Source organism: Chelmon rostratus, chromosome 3 (genome assembly GCF_017976325.1).
Source record: "Chelmon rostratus isolate fCheRos1 chromosome 3, fCheRos1.pri, whole genome shotgun sequence".
Lineage (NCBI taxonomy): Eukaryota > Metazoa > Chordata > Actinopteri > Chaetodontiformes > Chaetodontidae > Chelmon > Chelmon rostratus.
The window spans coordinates 405,557-422,646 of record NC_055660.1 but is presented as its reverse complement, the minus strand read 5'-3'; the positions used below and the strand labels follow the sequence as shown (position 1 = coordinate 422,646).

At 46.8% G+C, this 17,090-nt stretch overlaps 3 protein-coding genes across 4 annotated transcripts in view; 2 read left to right on the top strand and 1 right to left on the bottom strand.

Moving 5' to 3' along the window:
- Nucleotides 1-4,035, top strand: part of LOC121603855 (echinoderm microtubule-associated protein-like 6) — a 33,457-nt gene extending 29,422 nt beyond the window's left edge. For both annotated transcript variants that reach the window (XM_041933116.1, XM_041933115.1), the window contains 7 exons: nucleotides 90-278; nucleotides 373-545; nucleotides 621-783; nucleotides 1,018-1,121; nucleotides 1,669-1,822; nucleotides 1,905-2,005; nucleotides 3,140-4,035. In XM_041933116.1, the coding sequence (XP_041789050.1) occupies nucleotides 90-278; nucleotides 373-545; nucleotides 621-783; nucleotides 1,018-1,121; nucleotides 1,669-1,822; nucleotides 1,905-2,005; nucleotides 3,140-3,164 (909 nt within the window). In that variant the 3' untranslated portion in view covers nucleotides 3,165-4,035. The remainder of the gene's footprint in view (nucleotides 1-89; nucleotides 279-372; nucleotides 546-620; nucleotides 784-1,017; nucleotides 1,122-1,668; nucleotides 1,823-1,904; nucleotides 2,006-3,139) is intronic.
- A 396-nt stretch (nucleotides 4,036-4,431) lies between these two features.
- mtif2 (mitochondrial translational initiation factor 2) lies at nucleotides 4,432-9,837 on the top strand. Its single transcript, XM_041934222.1, has 14 exons — nucleotides 4,432-4,537; nucleotides 5,483-5,643; nucleotides 5,907-6,030; nucleotides 6,136-6,307; nucleotides 6,644-6,804; nucleotides 7,258-7,434; nucleotides 7,515-7,654; nucleotides 7,774-7,898; nucleotides 8,019-8,223; nucleotides 8,352-8,604; nucleotides 8,704-8,844; nucleotides 8,974-9,138; nucleotides 9,219-9,359; nucleotides 9,494-9,837. Exons 2-14 carry the CDS (start codon nucleotides 5,485-5,487, stop codon nucleotides 9,661-9,663), a joined length of 2,133 nt encoding a protein of 710 aa, XP_041790156.1. The 5' UTR covers nucleotides 4,432-4,537; nucleotides 5,483-5,484; the 3' UTR covers nucleotides 9,664-9,837.
- Nucleotides 9,838-10,800: 963 nt separating this feature from the next.
- On the bottom strand, nucleotides 10,801-16,771 carry sde2 (SDE2 telomere maintenance homolog (S. pombe)). Its single transcript, XM_041934223.1, has 8 exons — nucleotides 16,654-16,771; nucleotides 15,866-15,986; nucleotides 15,649-15,760; nucleotides 15,362-15,531; nucleotides 14,668-14,809; nucleotides 14,428-14,577; nucleotides 14,112-14,337; nucleotides 10,801-11,215 (listed from the first exon to the last, which is right to left on the bottom strand). The coding sequence occupies exons 1-8, from the start codon at nucleotides 16,753-16,755 to the stop codon at nucleotides 10,994-10,996; spliced, it is 1,245 nt and encodes a 414-aa protein (XP_041790157.1). The 5' UTR covers nucleotides 16,756-16,771; the 3' UTR covers nucleotides 10,801-10,993.
- Between the last annotated feature and the right edge of the window lie 319 nt (nucleotides 16,772-17,090).

The window sequence follows — 17,090 nt, the reverse complement described above, 5'->3', positions numbered from 1 at the left end:
ATACAGTTTTCAAAATGAATTCTTCAGTTTAAGGTAAGATGATCTTGATTCTTGACGCTGTAGCAACAACCCCAAACTTTCTGATCCAGGGTAAAATCCTGGTGGGAACTAAAGATGGAGAGATTATAGAAGTCGGAGAAAAGAACGCTGCCTCCAACACCATGATCAACGGACACACTCAGGGAGGGATCTGGGGTTTGGCGACTCACCCTTTCAAAGACGTCTTCATCTCTGCCAGCGATGACGGGACCATCCGAATATGGGACCTGGCTGATAAGGTGCAGTTCTAAAGACTTTCTGTGTGTGTGTGTTGAGTGGCTCTCTGTCCGATAAGTTGACTCACATGTTCTGTTATCTTGTTTTCTGTGTTAGAAACTTCTGAACAAGGTGAGTTTGGGTCATCCTGCCAAGTGCACATCTTACAGTCCCAACGGAGAGATGGTTTCCATCGGTATGGAGAACGGAGAGTTCATCGTCCTGCTGGTCAACTCCCTCACGGTCTGGGGCAAGAAGAGAGATCGCAGCGTTGCCATCCAGGACATACGGTGGGACATTATTCTTTGACACTTCTGTGTTGGACCTCAAACCACGACACTTATTTTAGTTTTCTTGTGGTTCAGGTTCAGTCCAGACAACCGGTTCTTGGCAGTGGGTTCAGTTGAAAGTGCTGTGGATTTCTACGACCTTTCTCTGGGACCATCCCTGAACAGGATCGGCTACTGTAAGGACATCCCTGGCTTCGTCATCCAGATCGACTTCTCTGCTGACAGCAAGCACATCCAGGTGAAAAAGACGAGACTTCTTCAGAGCAATGGCACAAGCATACCACGACAGTTTGTTCTACGTCTGATTGCTGTCAGTGGTCTTTGAGCTGTAACCTGCTGACCTTTCATGAGCGGCTCCTTGTAATGTGGTAGATGCAGCGACTGATGCTTTTCCTACAGTTTAACTCAGTGAAAATCTTTCATGGGGGTGGCATACATCAGTGAATTAAAATCTCCTTCATTTCCATCCCAGGTGTCCACCAGCACCTACACTCGGCAGGTGCATGAGGTTCCCTCAGGGAAGATTGTCACAGAGCAGTGTGCTTTTGAGAGGATCACCTGGGCTACCTGGACCAGGTGAGGCTGGCTATGCAATGCAAAATCAGATTGGGTAAGGTGCTCTTATATACTGAATAATAGGTTGAGGTCAGGGAACAGGCCGAAAGGTGTAAGAAACATACACATACACCGTAGAGCACAGATTATACTGTATATACTGCAGTTATATGGTGGTGCTAAAGGACCACAGACCACCAGCTCTGCCGGTCTCATAACTGTAGCTCAATTCTACACAACTATTCAGTTTGTTCAGGACACTGTTGTAATCAAGAGACTTGCCATACTCAAGGCCTGAGGGATCCTACCATAGAGGTTTGTTAACATGCCAAAGGAAGTTCACAAAGGAATGCAAAGAGAAATAACTGCGGAGCATACTGAACAGCCTGGGGATCTAAGAAGAACTAAGAGAACCAGTTAACTAAAGGAAAAGTGTAGATTCTGTGGAATATATTGTGGAACACAGGGTCCACAGGTAGAACCAACAGAACACGATGCAGAGCCTGGGAAACAAACATTATAAATGTAAAGACAAAGCGTTCTGTTTCGTTCTGTGCTGTTTCTCTAGCATCCTGGGTGATGAGGTTCTCGGCGTTTGGCCTCGTAACACTGAGAAAGCAGATGTGAACTGTGCTTGTGTTTCCCACGCCGGCCTCAACCTGGTGACCGGAGACGACTTCGGCCTCATCAAGCTCTTTGACTTCCCGTGCTCCGAAAAGTTTGTACGTGAACTTTCTTTAACAATCAATTCCCGAAGCATTCAGAACATCTTCAGCAGATTTCTGTCCCTCTGATGTTTTACAGGCCAAACACAAGCGTTACTTCGGTCACTCTGCTCACGTGACAAACATTCGCTTCTCCTGCGATGACAAGTACGTCATCAGCGCCGGTGGCAGCGACTGCAGGTGAGATTAAAGTCGACCGTGTCCCTCATTCACCTCTGATTCACTCACTGAGGGCGAGAAGTCCACAAGATCAATACATGGCCCCTCTTTTCTAATGTGGCCCCGTGTGATACCTGGCCTGTTCCGTCTTTTAGCTGCAGGAACCAAAGAGTCTTTATTATTATCGTAGGGTTATTTTAACCCCACAGAATGCTTTTAGAAACGAAGACCTCCACCCAGACCAACAGCACACTCCTCCGTGATCTGCAGCCTGCAAGCACCACGGACGCATGTGTGCATTAATCTTCCCAACTATCAGTTTGGATGTTGAATGAAAGATCTGTGTATTTATGTTTCCATAGCGACTAGTCTGAGAACAAGGTGTTGTCACAGTTGTAGAAGCTCCATAACAACTGATGTCTGAGGCCTGAGCAGCTACAGGCCAGTTCTCCTCTGGAGTGGCTTCAGGGCATTCAATCGTCCTCAGCTGGACCTCGTCAGTTTGTTTTAGAAGACGTTTCGCCTCTCATCCGAGCAGGCTTCATCAGTTCATGCCCACCAGACTAGACAGGACAGCTCTAGACTAGATAGGACAGCTCTAGTCCAATGCAATGGTGGTAGGTTCAAGTATTTATCCCCTGAGTGAGGCCAACCCCCCAAACCAAGAGGTTTGCCTCACAATAGAGTGGTATCACTCTATTGTGAGGCAAACCATCCCCCATTAAGGCGGGGTAGGGTGCAACCCTTGGGACACTAATGAGGCAGACGACTGTCGTTGACACCCAAGGGTTGCACCCCACCCCGCCTTAATAAATACTTGAACCTAACACCATCTCATTGGACTAGAGCTGTCCTATCTAGTCTGGTGCGCATGAACTGATGAAGCCTGCTCGGATTGAACGCCCTGAAGCTTCCAATGACCTGATGAATGAGAATATTCACAGGCCTGTCCTCTGCAGCAGCACATGTAGCACACACACACTCCATCATGTCACAGAGTCATCATACTGAGTGTTAACTGTAAACCAGCACAAACACAACATGAAGCAAACTGAACAAGAGGTCTGTGTGTGTGTGTGTGTGTGTGTGTGTGTGTGTCTGTGTGTGTGTGTCTGTGTGTGTGTGTGTGTGTGTGAATCGTGTTTCTTCCTGCAGTTTATTTGTGTGGAGGTGTCAGTGATCTGAACCTCTGCAGTCCTCCTGAGTCCTCCACCACAGGCTCTTCTTCTTCTTCTCCTCCTGCGATGCTGCACTCACCTCTGCTAACGCTTCAGGACAGGAGGTCTGAAGCGACGTGTGAGCGTCCTGGACTGTGTTAATGCTGCTGACAAACTCACATAATCGGGATCAAACCTGCGACATTCCTGCCGCAGGACGCCGCGGCTCGCCGCCGCCTGTGAAACCGGAGCTGATGGTTCTGTCCTTTAGCGTGACGTCGTTCTTCTTGTGCATTCAGATGTGTTAAATGTGACGCTGAAGAGCAGCGCTTGTATTCCAGGTCTCGGTGTTCAAACCTTTCTGTTGTTAGATTTGTTGAAAAAGAAGCAGAAGCAGTTTCTCAGAAACCTCTTTGAACAACTCGTAGCTGTTTGATGTAGCGGTGTTTCGTCTGTCGGTGCCTTTTTCACAAACTCTGACCAAACATTTGATACAAGTTTATTTCTAATCGTGGTGCTATGAAACGTGACCGTTTAGGGCTTTTTACACTTGAATACTGTGGTTTGGTTTTTGTATCTTGTACCATCTGATGATGATGATGATGATGATCTTTGTCACTGCACTGAAATGAAGAAGAAAAAACGATGGATCCCAGTGACATGGCTCTTAGTGTGAACATGACAAAGGGTTCTGCGTTCCCAGGCTGTGTGATAACAGAACGTTAGAAAAGTTTGACTGGGGAACGTAGAACCCTGGGAACATAGACACGCTCCCCTTTGTTTGATCCCAGCTCTGATACATGAAGATGTGAAAATAGAAAATTGTTTAAAATGCAAAGTGATTCTACCTCAAAATACAATAAAGTGAAACAAAACGGTAGTAAATAATATTTAAGGTAGAAAATGATATTTAATAGAAGTCCATTTTGACTGTGTGGACGAGGTTTAAGTGTTTCTGTCCACAGGATGGCGCTGTGTTTTCTCTGTTATTTGTCTCCTGTAGAAATAAAACTTGAAGAAAGGGAAGCTGTGTTTTTTTTATTTAAAGGGAAACACCAACAAAAGCTTTGAGTGATTTATCTGGTGACACCTGATGGGAATATGACGCGTTCCTCAGGTGATGCTAACGTCTGTCGCTAACACGTCGTCCATCAGGGTGAAACAGTCTGTTTTACAGTTAGTAAGCTAAATTGGAGCTCTCACTGGAGCACGAGCGGCCGGATTTTAAAAAATGACGATGAAGAAGAGGTAGTTCCGCTGCAGACCGGAAGGAGGCGGCTCATCAGGCAACTGTCATGGCGGCGCCCTGCCGGAGATTATTTTCATGGTGAAACTCAGCAGACAGAAAACGTCTTTATTTCAGGATGAGCTGAACGAAGAAATGCGTCAGTATCAGGTGAGAAACGGAGTTTACCTCTTTACCTGGAATTGTGTCGCCGTGTCCTGTCCGTTTGACGTGTGCCGAGAAGACTTGTCTGTCCTCTGCTGCTCTGTTGACCAGCACGCCGGACGTCGTTGTCAGAGACAGCTGGACCGTCTGTTTGTCTCAAAGTTCCTTGCTGAAATCAGCTTCTCCTCCTTGTTTCATGAACGGTTTGGTGTGAGATGGTGCCTGCTGGTACCATCTGGTCCATGTTTCTGAATTGTTAAGTCTTACTGTAAAACTCAGCACGTTTATCATCCACCGAGCACCTTCTTTCCTCCAGCTGTCAGTCAGCCCGTAGGGATGCTGGTGCGGGCCTAGTTTCTCTGTTCTCTGGATTTATGTGTGCCAAACGTCTCTGAGAATCTTTTAATCCTAATTTATATTTGACAGTGACATCGGCCAGAGAGGTCAAAGTTCATGTCCATTGTAATTGTTTGTTGTTTTCTGGGATGTCAGCTGATGAGTGTTCAGAATTCCAGCTGTTCTCCTGTCCTTGAATGCAGCCACCTGGGGACCTGCTCTCACCTGTATTACCACATGACAATAAACATCGATTATACAAGATATTGATAGTTGAACTGAAATACCTGATAATAAGAATTTAGCCCAATAAGTGATGGAGGTTTTAGAAAATGATCAGCAGGAAGAAGCTGTAATGTAAAACTCTGACCAAGCAGACTTAAATGTGGTGTCATTGAACGTCTCGTCAGACCTTTGGAGCATTTTTATTCCTCCCTCCAAATAAACCACAGGGAAGACTCACCTTTCTCCACCTGTCTCTCTGTCTCTCCCCCCCCCCCCCCCCCCCCCCCTCTCCCCTTCTCTCTCTGTCTTGCTCTCTGCCCCCCCTCTCTCTCCCCTCTCTGTCTCTCTCTCTCTGTCTCACTCTCCCTCTCTGGGTTTGTCTCTGTGCAGGTATGAATGTGATGTCATCGATGATGCGGGGGGCCCGTCGGCTCGTCCGCACCGACCTGTCTCTGCTCAGCACCTTCCTGCCGGTGCCCCTCCTCTGTCCTGCTCGAAGCCCCGCCCCCCTGCTCACCTGTCGACAGAACAGGATGTTCGCCTCCAAACAGGTGAGCCTGACTGTTTCTGTAGCAGAACGAAACAAACAGGAAACACCCGCCCGCTATTGGCTGGTCCTAAACTACTGGTGATGTCACCACCTGTTCTCACCTGCTGTGAATCACCTGATGTGATCAGATCTAGATTCTCGAATGATAGTTCCTGCTTACCTGCGAGTCATGTGGGTGTGAAGACTCAGCAGTCTTCACTGGCTCTGTCCACAGGCGGGCCTTCAGTCTCAATTACTGTTATTACATTACAAATGTGTCTGCAGGTCAAAGGTCAGAAAAAAGACCAAAAGAACCAGAAGGTCAAAGCTAAAGTAGACAAACAGGAAGTGGAGATCAGACAGAGGATGACGGTGGCGTCTCTCGCTGAGGCCATGAACAAAGACTTTGGTAAGAAGGACACGAGAGAGTTTCACTTCCGATGTCAATAAAGTTTTTCTTGTGTGTCAGATCATCTGTTTGAGGCTCTGCTGATTTAGGTTTTTCTTGTTTCAGATCATGTGTTTGAGGCTCTGCTGAACTCCTCGGTGGATCTGGACTCTCTGGAGCCAGACTCAGTTCTGGAGGAGAGGTGGATTAAGGAGGTGGTGACTCGATCAGGGATGAAGTTCAAATGGGCCAAACTGAGCGAGAGCAAAGAGAGACCCAACAGAGACGTCCACAGGAGGTACGAGACAGGAAGTCTCCTCTAAAACAGGTGATTTCACCTGATGTTCAGTTAGCAAACGTGTCAACAAATGAGCCAATCAGAACACAGTTACAAACCAGCCAATCAGAATACAGCAGGATATGACACAGGAAACGCAGACTGGCTGGATGTTGTGAAGCTCCAGTTTTGAATAAAGTTAAAAGTTCCAGCTCAGTGGTCACTTCCTGTTTCTGAGCTTGTCTCAGGCGGATGATGATTGGATGCTGAAGGCCTCAGAAATGTTTATTAACTAACATTTCAAAACGAAACATTCGCTGGAGCTCCTTACAAACCTTTGACCCCTGACCCCGTCAGACCTCCAGCGGACCCCTCCAGCCTGGTGTCCCGCCCCCCAGTGGTCACCATCATGGGTCATGTGGATCACGGCAAGACCACCCTGCTGGACAATCTGAGGAAGAGCCAGATCGCCTCGACGGAGGCCGGAGGGATCACGCAACACATCGGAGCTTTTCTAGGTAACGACGCACACCTGACGATCCTCACCTGTCGTTCGATTCACCTTTATTCACTAAATATTGATTCCAGTCCAACAACATAACAAGAACATGGAGTGTTGGTGGAACATCAGAGAGAAACAGCAGCAACGATTTCCAGAAGGTTCTAAAATATAAATGTAAACCTTCAAATATTAGTTTAATTTAGTTTTATTCAGTGAAGAGATCGCTAACAGCAGCTCTGGTGGCTATTCGGCAGGATGAGTTCAGTCAAAAGCTTTGGCTGCGTGCAGGAAACACGTTAATGTTGTTTTTTTATCAGGCCTTTATTAGGGAGGTCCTTCATTTGAATACAGGCCTTTATATCAGAATTTAAGGTAAATCTACACGAGGAAGAACTTAGTTTTAGTTCTGTGTGGCAGTTAAGTTTCTCTGAAGCCTCCAATCAAACCAAACTGAGGGTTTTTCTTCCAGTCCAGCTGCCTACAGGTGAGAAGATCACCTTCCTGGACACTCCAGGTCACGCTGCCTTCTCCTCCATGAGAGCTCGCGGAGCAAGCGCCACAGACATCGTCATCCTGGTGGTGGCGGCTGACGACGGCGTCATGAACCAGACAATCGAGTCCATCGAGCATGCCAGGAGAGCCAAAGGTATGCACTTCACCTGGCAGTCACAGCTGAGGGCAAAACACAGCACGGTTTCTATTCTGTTCCTCCTGTTTCTGTTTCAGTGCCAATAATCGTTGCCGTGAATAAGTGCGATAAGTCTCAGGCCGACCCTCAGAGAATCAAACAGGAACTGCTGGCTCACGATGTCGTCTGTGAGGAGTTTGGAGGAGACGTTCAGTCGATCCACATCTCTGCTCTGAAGGTGACTGACTGAAAATGAAACATGTTCACAAAGGAACTGAGCGGTCGGCAGCAGCGTTTCATGGTAACAGACCAGGAAGAGACTTTATAAGGTGATGACATCATTATTGTTGTTGTCAGGGCGACAACCTGCTGGCTCTCGCTGAGGCCACGGTGGCGTTGGCAGAGGTTTTGGAGCTGAAGGCAGAGCCCAGCGGCCCCGTCGAGGGAATCATCATCGAGAGTCGCACTGACAAAGGCAAAGGGTGAGTCATCGGTGACCTCCAGAGACCAGATGTAGATCTGGTTCTATGAGTTCTAGAAGACCTCCAGAGACCAGATTAAATCTGGTTCTATGAGTTCTGACACGTCACATATCCTCTCAGTCCTGTAACGACAGCCATCATCCAGCGGGGGACGTTGAAGCGAGGTTGCGTCCTGGTGGCGGGGAAGAGTTGGGCTAAAGTGCGTTTCCTGTTTGATGAGAATGGGCGAGCGCTGACGGGGGCCGGGCCGAGCGTCGCGGTGGGGGTGGTCGGCTGGAAGGACCTGCCATCTGCTGGTGAGATCATGCTGGAGGTGGAGTCCGAGGTGAGAACAGACCACCGTCTGTGGGGGGGTCACTGTGTAGATGGTAGATGATATAGGTCCATCAGGTGTGAATATACAGACGCACGTTGTTCCATCAGTCTCTGAGGCTTCGTTTTCTCTTCGAGCAGCAGCGAGCGAGGGAGGTGGTGGAGTGGAGGACTTATGAGGAGGAGCAGCTGAAGCTGCAGGAAGAGCAGAGCGCCATCGAGCTGAAACAGAAACTACACCTGGAGGAGTACAGGAAGGAGAGGGCGGAGCTAAGTCACCTGAGCTGGAGGAAGAGGAAGGCTGCTCTGTACCGAGCCAACAGGACCAAGTTCGCCACGAGGCCGAGTGAGAGGACGCAAGCAGACGAGCGGAGCCTGCTGCTCATCATCAAAGGTCCACACACACACACACAGAGACACACACACAGACACACAGACACACACCCACAAACCATCACATCCTGTCATGTCTGCTTTGACCTTTGACCTCCAGGGGACGTGGACGGGTCGGTGGAGGCCATCTTGAACATCCTGGACAGTTACGACGCTCAGCAGCAGTGTGAGCTGGAGGTCCTTCACTGTGGCATCGGAGACGTTTCAGAGAACGACGTCAACATGGCCGAAACCTTCGCAGGTCAGGGGTCAGGGGTCAGAGGTCAGGGGTGGGGTCAGGGGTCAGGGTTGGGGTCAGAGGTCACAGGGGGTTCAGTTTATCGTGACTGGTTTGCGACAGGAAGCGGTCCTGATGCTTTGTCTTCTTCAGGTTCGATTTACGGCTTCAACGTTGGAGCCAGCAAGTCGGTCCGGCAGCTGGCGTCGAGGCGAGACGTCCCGCTCCGCCTCCACAACGTGATCTACAAACTGATCGACGAGTTGAAGGAGGAGCTGAGCGGCAGGCTGCCCCCCCTCCTCTCGGAGAACGTCGTCGGTGAGGAAAACAAACGTTGCATGAAGTGAGATTCCTCTGAGCTTCTCTGCGAACCACCTGCTCTCTCATTGGTTGTCCAGGTGAAGCAGCCGTTCTCGCCACGTTCGACATCACCGTGGGGAAGAAGAAGGTTCCTGTGGCCGGCTGTCGGGTTCACAAAGGTCAGCTGGACCGTCGACTGAAGTTCAGGCTGATCCGAGGCCTGGACACCCTGTGGGAGGGTGAGTCTGGATCTGTCCAATAGGAGCATCCAACCCAAACCCTGTAGTAAAAACTGTGTCTGTAGTCACACCCCCCCCATCAGCGATCTGTCAGGAGAAACATGTCGTTAATGTCCTGTGACGGTTCCCTGCAGGTTCTCTGGTGGCGCTGAAGCACCACAAAGACGACGTCCAGGCGGTGAAGGCGGGGATGGAGTGCGGCCTGTCAGCTGACGGCGATGTCGACTTCAGCCCCGGTGATGTCATCGTCTGCTTCGAGGAGCTGGACTCTCCTCAGGTCACTTCCTGGGACCCCGGCTTCTAGTGATGACTTCGCCTCCCATCATCCTCTGCTGCCCCAGGCGGACGAGCAGCAGAGGATGATGGGAACTTCCTGCTGATGTTCAGAGTTCCTGCTCACAGTGAATGTAACATGTCCATGAGATCATGAACATTTTGTTTGTTTGGATCATAAATATTCAGTTCTTCTCTAATGTGACATCATTTCCTCTCGTTTGTTTTGACACATTTAACGAATCAAAAGTTTTTTACTACGAAGCAGGATTAACGTGTTAGTGAGTGGCTACATCTCCATGGTAACTGATGCTGCACAGCTAACCAGCTAACCAGGGATCCGTTCTACCTGCGGACCTGCCGAGTGGTACGTTAGTGATGTCACAGAGTAGTGATGTCACCGAGCAGTGATGTCAGCGAGCGAAGCCGTGTGATCACAGCAGAACAAACTGAAGCTTCATGTTGTGGTTTTTAGTCACAGGAACCTTCATCGTTCAGTCCTTGATGCAGAAAATCATTTTTCTGTTTGCTTCAGGTGATATTAACACTTTAAATCTGACTCAGCTGATCTTCAGCACACTAAAAGAATGACGAAGACACATGTGTCCTCCACTAGGGGACAGAGTCAGACCTGAATCCAGGTCCTGAGTCTCAGGTTTAAATGTGCTGCATCGGTTTAAAGTTTGAGCCTCAGGACGTTCAGTTAGAAACAAACAGGAGCATTAAAATAAGACTCTGTTAACTTTCACACTGACAGGAGCTGAACTGTTTCTACTCTTCATCACTCACAACCTGTTAGAATAAACAGTGAAGTAGGCGGGATGTGATTGGTCGGTTAGTCCTGATGAACCTTTTTATGTGAGCACACAGCTGATGAAGAAAACCTGGTTAACAAAGAAAGCTGATGACCGTCGTCTCTGACTGGTCCAGGGTCAGTCTGACTGTTCAACCCTCCGAATGAGTCTCAAACTGATCTGAGAGCTGTGAGTACGCAGCGCTCACGCCTCACTCTGTAGTTTAAACTTAGTTCTGGGTCTAGATTTTGAGTCTCTTAGTGGCCACTTTGTGAGTTTTTGTTGAACATCGTCAGCTCTGTGAAGGAGTTTGACAGAGCTGCTGTTGGTGTACCTAATAAAGAGGCCGCTGAGCGTTTCCTCCAAACATCAGAGAGGCAAGAAACGTTTCGTGTTCGACATTTTAATAAAAACTTTGAAGCGAGAACAAAAAGCTGAAACATTTGAAGTTTTTGTGACGTGAAGGAGATTCAACGAGACAGAAGATAAAACTGAACAGAAGAAGAAGAGTCATGAGATACAAACATGTGAGGCTGAAGGCTGGAGGTCCTCTGACCTCTGACCGCTTCACTTCCTCTTCGGCTTGCCGGGTTTGGCGAGCAGCGCCGGGTCGATCAGATCTGGCGTCAGTCCTTTGATGGAAAAGAGTCGGGCGGCGCGCTCCGTCAGCGTCCCCCCGCACTTCAAACCTCGAGACATCAGTTCCTCCTTCAGGGTGTCCAGACCCAGAGACTCGAGCTGGTCTACGGATGACACCGAGGACAGGTCCACCGCAGACCGACCCAGCTGCTGCAGGGGGGGAGACAACGCTGCAGATCAATATTCTGTTCCATCACATGAAATACTCTTCACCTTTTTAAATTCATTGGACCTTCCAACAATAGGGGAATCGCAAAATGCTTTAATATGTTCACAAATTACAGAAAAAGAATTAGAAAACGCCATTAAGAAATTGAAATCAAATAAAGCCCCAGGAAGCGACGGCTTTCCAATTGAATGGTATAGAACTTTTAGAAAGGAACTAAACCCACTATTATTAGGATCATTGAATCAGACAATTAAAAAAGGCATACTTCCCCCCTCATGGAAAGAGGCCATTATCACTGTTATCCCTAAGGAAGGTAAAAACAAGGAATACTGTAAAAATTATAGACCAATATCGATACTAAATTGTGATTACAAGATATATACGTCAATTTTAGCCAGCAGATTTGAAACCTTTATGACAGAGCTAATAAGTGAAGATCAATCTGGCTTCATTAAAGGGCGTCAGACCCAGGACAATATAAGACGGACATTGCATATAATAGAAGAAATACAAAGAAAAGAAGAAAGTGTCATATTAATAAGTTTAGATGCTGAAAAAGCCTTTGATAGCGTTAGCTGGAGATTCTTGTATCTTTGCTTGGAGAAATTTGGCTTCAAACCAGAGTCTGTGTCATGTGTTAAAACACTGTATCAGGACCCAATAGCAAGAATAAAAGTAAATGGCAGCCTTACTAAGTGGTTCAAGTTAGAAAGGTCCACTAGACAGGGGTGTTGTCTCTCCCCCACCCTATTTGCAATCTTTATTGAACCTCTAGCTCAAGCAGTGAGGCAAAAAGAAGAAATAGAGGGAATAAATATAAGAGATGCAGAACACAAAATTGGGCTGTTCGCAGATGACGTCTTGATATATTTAAAAAAACCAGACTCCAGCCTACCAAAATTGATGACTTTGTTAGAATTCTATGGGCATTTGTTTGGATATAAGTTAAATGTTGAAAAGACACAAATCTTGTCCATTAATTACTCCCCATCTACAGAAATTCAACAAAGTTACAGTTTCAAATGGGACAAAAAATCCATCCATTACTTAGGAATAAAAATTACAAAAAATCTATCTGAATTATATGAAACAAATTACAAGCCTTTAAATCAAGAAATATTAAAGGATATGGAAAGATGGGAAGTTCTGATGTTAGATTTTAGCTCAAGAATAGACATTATCAAGATGAACGTGTTGCCAAGAATTTTGTACTTTTTTCAGTGTTTGCCGGTGCCGATCCCTCCCTCACAATTTATAGAGTGGGACAAAAAAATTTCAAGATTTATTTGGAAGGGTTGCAAACCAAGAATTAAATATACAACACTTCAAATATCTAAAGATGGGGGGGGGGGGTGGCGCTCCCAAACCTTAAAGAATATTACTATGCTGCACAGCTCCGCCCATTGATATGCTGGTGTGCAACAAACTATACCACAAGATGGAAGGAGATAGAGTTAAATATAGAGAACTGTCATGTGCAGAGTATGATTGCTGATAGAAATATCTTCAAACAAAAGAAAGGAAAGCTGGATCCAATCACCAAGTTCACCTTGGAGATCTGGTACAAAGCAGTAAGGAAGTACAGATTGGAAAATGAGATAAAAGTTTTGAATTGGATGGCCTATGACACTAATTTCAAGCCAGGGACTCTGAATCAGAAATTTAAACAATGGGCAAATAGAGGCCTGAATATATTAGATACAATAATTGAAAAAAGAGAAATCAAAAGCTTTCCTAAATTAAGAAGGGAATATGGATTAGAACATCAAGATTTTTACATGTATTTACAAGTCAGAGACTATTTTAATAAAGAAATAAAGCCAGACCTCCCGGGTGAACCAAATAAAGTGATTGTGACTCTATGCAATGCATACAAGAACAAATTTAGCAGAGTGATATCCGAATTGTACCAGGGTATGGTAGCAAATAGAAACACTTCAACTTTGTACATAAGAGATAAGTGGGAGAAAGAATTAACGGAAGTAATAACTGACGAGATGTGGTATAACATATTGAAAACACAACAAACAACTAGTTATTCCAGAATATGGAAAGAATTTTGCTGGAAAAACATTGTGAGATTTTTCATCACGCCAAAAATGAAAAAGGGACGATCACCTGTACAACGACTCTGCTGGAGACTGTGTGGGGAACAGAATGTGGGTCACACACATATTTTTTGGCATTGTACCAAAATAACAAGATACTGGAATGATGTGTGGAAGGAGATGGAAAAGGTATTAGGCTATGAGCTGCCTAAAACGTGCATTGTACTATACTTGGGAAATGTTACTCAAGAAAACATCCAAGACAGAGACTGGTATCTGATTAAGATTTTACTGGCAGCTTGCAAGAAAGCCATCACAAGGAAATGGTATAAAGAAGACCCCCCTACTTGGAGGAACTGGATGGAGATCATTGACGAGATACACGTTATGGAGAGACTCACACATATCATAAAACTGCAACAATCATTATGCGAGAGCAGATGGGAAAAATGGACTGTCTATAAAAAACAGTATGAAGACTGATAGTAATTTTACTGACACTATGTTCTATTATTGTTGTGTTGTTTAAATGAGAAAATCAATAAAATATAAGTTAAAAAAAAAAAAGAAATACTCTTCACCTTCATCACGTCTGAGATCGTTAGACGACAGTTCGGCTCTGAACATCAGCGACGAGGAATCACTTTGAATGTTTATCAATCATTACTAACACGAACAAAAATCCACCGACAGCTCAAACACTTACTCAGGTGACCACTGAGCATGCTCAGTGATCAGTCACCACTGAGCATGCTCAGTGTGCCCAGTGTGAGGGAGCCTGCAGAGCTGTTCTCATATATTATGGGATGGACAGAGACAAACTACTGACCTGCTGTCCAGACGAGCAGCTGGACTCCTCTGATGGTTTAGAAGCTTCTGGAGGTTTCTGGTCCTCTGAGGGTCTGACACTCTGGTCTCTGGAGGTCTCTGGTGGTTTTTTCTCCTCTGAGGGTCTGACACTCTGGTCTCTGGAGGTCTCTGGTGGTTTTTCCTCCTCTGAGGGTCTGAAACTCTGGTCTCTGGAGGTCTCTGGAGGTTTCTGGTCCTCTGCGGTTCTGCTGGTTTGGTCAGATGCAGGAGACGATTGTTAGTGTTTCAGGTAAACCCGGACTCTGGACCAGGTCTGACATGGAGCTGATCTCTACCTGCTGCTCTGCTCAGGCTCTGCCTCCTCAGACTGTGTTGTCATGGTAACAACAGCAGCTCCGCAGCTGGTGGAAGACGTGGACAGAGACTCCTCTTCCTCCTCCTCCTCATCTTCATCGTCTGAGCTCAGCAGCTCATCCACGCCCGTCCTGTAACCATGACAACAGATTTAAATCATCAGTTTTATCCAGACAGGAAACAGTTTCTGCACATTCGATCAGCGTCTTTAATCGACTCACCAGAAACACGCCCCCGCCCCCGCCCCCGCCCCCGCGGTTTTCTTCTTCTTCTTGTGCGGCTGCTCGCTCTGGTCAGAGTTGGGTCTCTTTGTTGCCGAGGCGTCGTCCGCTGTCACGTGACTGCCGCAGGACACCTGAAGACCTGAAACACACGGATCAATGTCATCAATAACCGCCGCGCCGTTCAGACTGAACGAACACGAGGAGAACGTCAGGTGTGATGGGACAGCTGAGACGCTGCGAGCTGATTGGATCTAATGTTCCTGACAGAACTTCATCTTTTCAGATTACACCTGCACATCCACACCTTCCTCCAGCAGCCGAGCTGAATTAAAGCATCTGAACAAACTGAATTTATACTCTGGAGTCTCGTATCGTGGTCCATCACCACATCCTGCGTTGAAGCTTGCGTTCTCGCAAGCTTCAACGCGCCATCTTTGTTCATTTTGTCTCCTGCTTTTAGAAGCTTTGTCTCAGGTCAGTGGCTCGTTTACTGATCAGAACAGATCGAGCTGAGGACAAGTCTCAGATCTCAGAACTCCTGTACCTGAGCAGGTAAAACAGCTCAAACACTCGGTGCCATGAGTCACATGACTTGAAGCGGCCCCCAGAAACACTCTGGAGCTCCGGCGTGTCTCAGACTGACTCGACACTTTCACAGATGAAGACCAGAAACTCTCACAGCACGAACCACCTTTGATCACAGAGTCCTCGAGTCTCTCCGACAGGTTGTGACACTGCTGCTGGTACTCGGGATCGGTGAACTGGTGTTTGGGTTCGGACAGTTTCCTCTGCAGACGCTCCAGGCGACGCTGCTCCTTCTCCGCCTCGCGCTCTGCCTGCTTCTTCAGCCACTCTGCCATCCTGCACACCACAGAAGAAGAGTTAAAGCGACGTGTCAGTCTCACAGCAGCTGCTTTGATCTGTGGGTTCCACCGTCTCGTGCAGCGAGCGCTAACGAGGCTCAGGTGGTTCTCTCACTCTTTCTCGTGGTTGACGTCTCGGAGGCGGCGTCCGCTCAGATCTCTGCAGGCCTCACGGTTCGTCGTCTTCTCGATCTGAGCGCCCAGAGCTCGCAGCATGGACCCGAACCCTGAAACACACACTGTTTGAGTTTAATACCACAGAAGAAGACACTTTTTTTTAATCTGTTTCCTCACAAACGTTGCAGTTTTTCTGTCTATTTCCTGGAACAGACCTCCTTTCCCCCCGCAGAGGCGGGGCTCCAGGTGATAGACAGCTCCATGCTGCAGTGGATCCTCCAGGTCTGACAGTCGACCATTTCTGACGACGTAGAAATCCTCTGAAGAAGAAACTCCCTGCACACGGGCACACGGGCACGCACGCACGCGCGCACACGCGCACACACACACACACACACAGAATGTTGTAGAAGTGTGGCTGGTTGTGTTTTCACAGCAGAGAGTTCAGACAAACGAAGACGTGAATCAAACAATAAATCATGTGATCATAACAAGAACATGTAAACCAGAAGTTCTCCTGTCTGTGTGTCTGTGTGTGTGTATGAGAGAATGTGTGTGTGTGTGTCTGTATGAGTGTGTGTGTGTCCTTGCTTGCTTTACGCACTTTGTCATGATGACAAAGTTGAATCGATCGATCGAGTCATGATATAATCAACATTTTCTGTAAAAGTGACTCATCGCTTTATGTTTCTGGACTAAGTGAACCATTAAATATGTTTTCTGTTCCAAACTACCAAACAACACCTGGACAAACGTTAACTACGACGTAGAAAATTAGCTCATTTAACAGAAACAGACACATACTCAACTAAAGTTACATTTGCTTCTTGTTTTATCTAGAAAAACAACTTTAACGAGTTCAGAAAACATTATCCGGTCAGTGTGGCTAACAGGGATAGCTTGTTAGTGTTTGATGCTAGCTAACGTTAGCTCTTCAGCTAACAAGGCGACACAGATTAAAGAAAAACATCGGATCGATCCCCTGTTCGGTGTGAATACTGACCTGTTGCTGACTGAACCGGTTCAGAACGTCTCTGACCACAGAATCATCTGGAAATACCCAGCCAGAAAACTTGAAACTGGGAGCGCTGACAAACACCTCCATCTTTACTTCTTCTGCTACAACCGCACACTGCGCACGCGCAGCTCTTCTTCTACGCTCATCCTGCCGCAGACATAACCACAGCGCCACCTGCTGTCACTCTGCTCCACAGGACATACTGTGAAATCACATGTTTTTCTGTTTTTAGAAAGCGGTGAATTGTTTTGTCCGTCACAGTTTCTCAGAGTTCAGGTTGACGTCTTCAAATGTTTAATGTGGCTCAAGTAAAGAGATTCAGTTCAGTGTGACAGAAACTGAATATTTGTTACGCTGTTGCTTTGTTCACTGCACCAAAAACTGCATCTTTTGTTTGAAAAATTCCTAAAATAATAGATAAA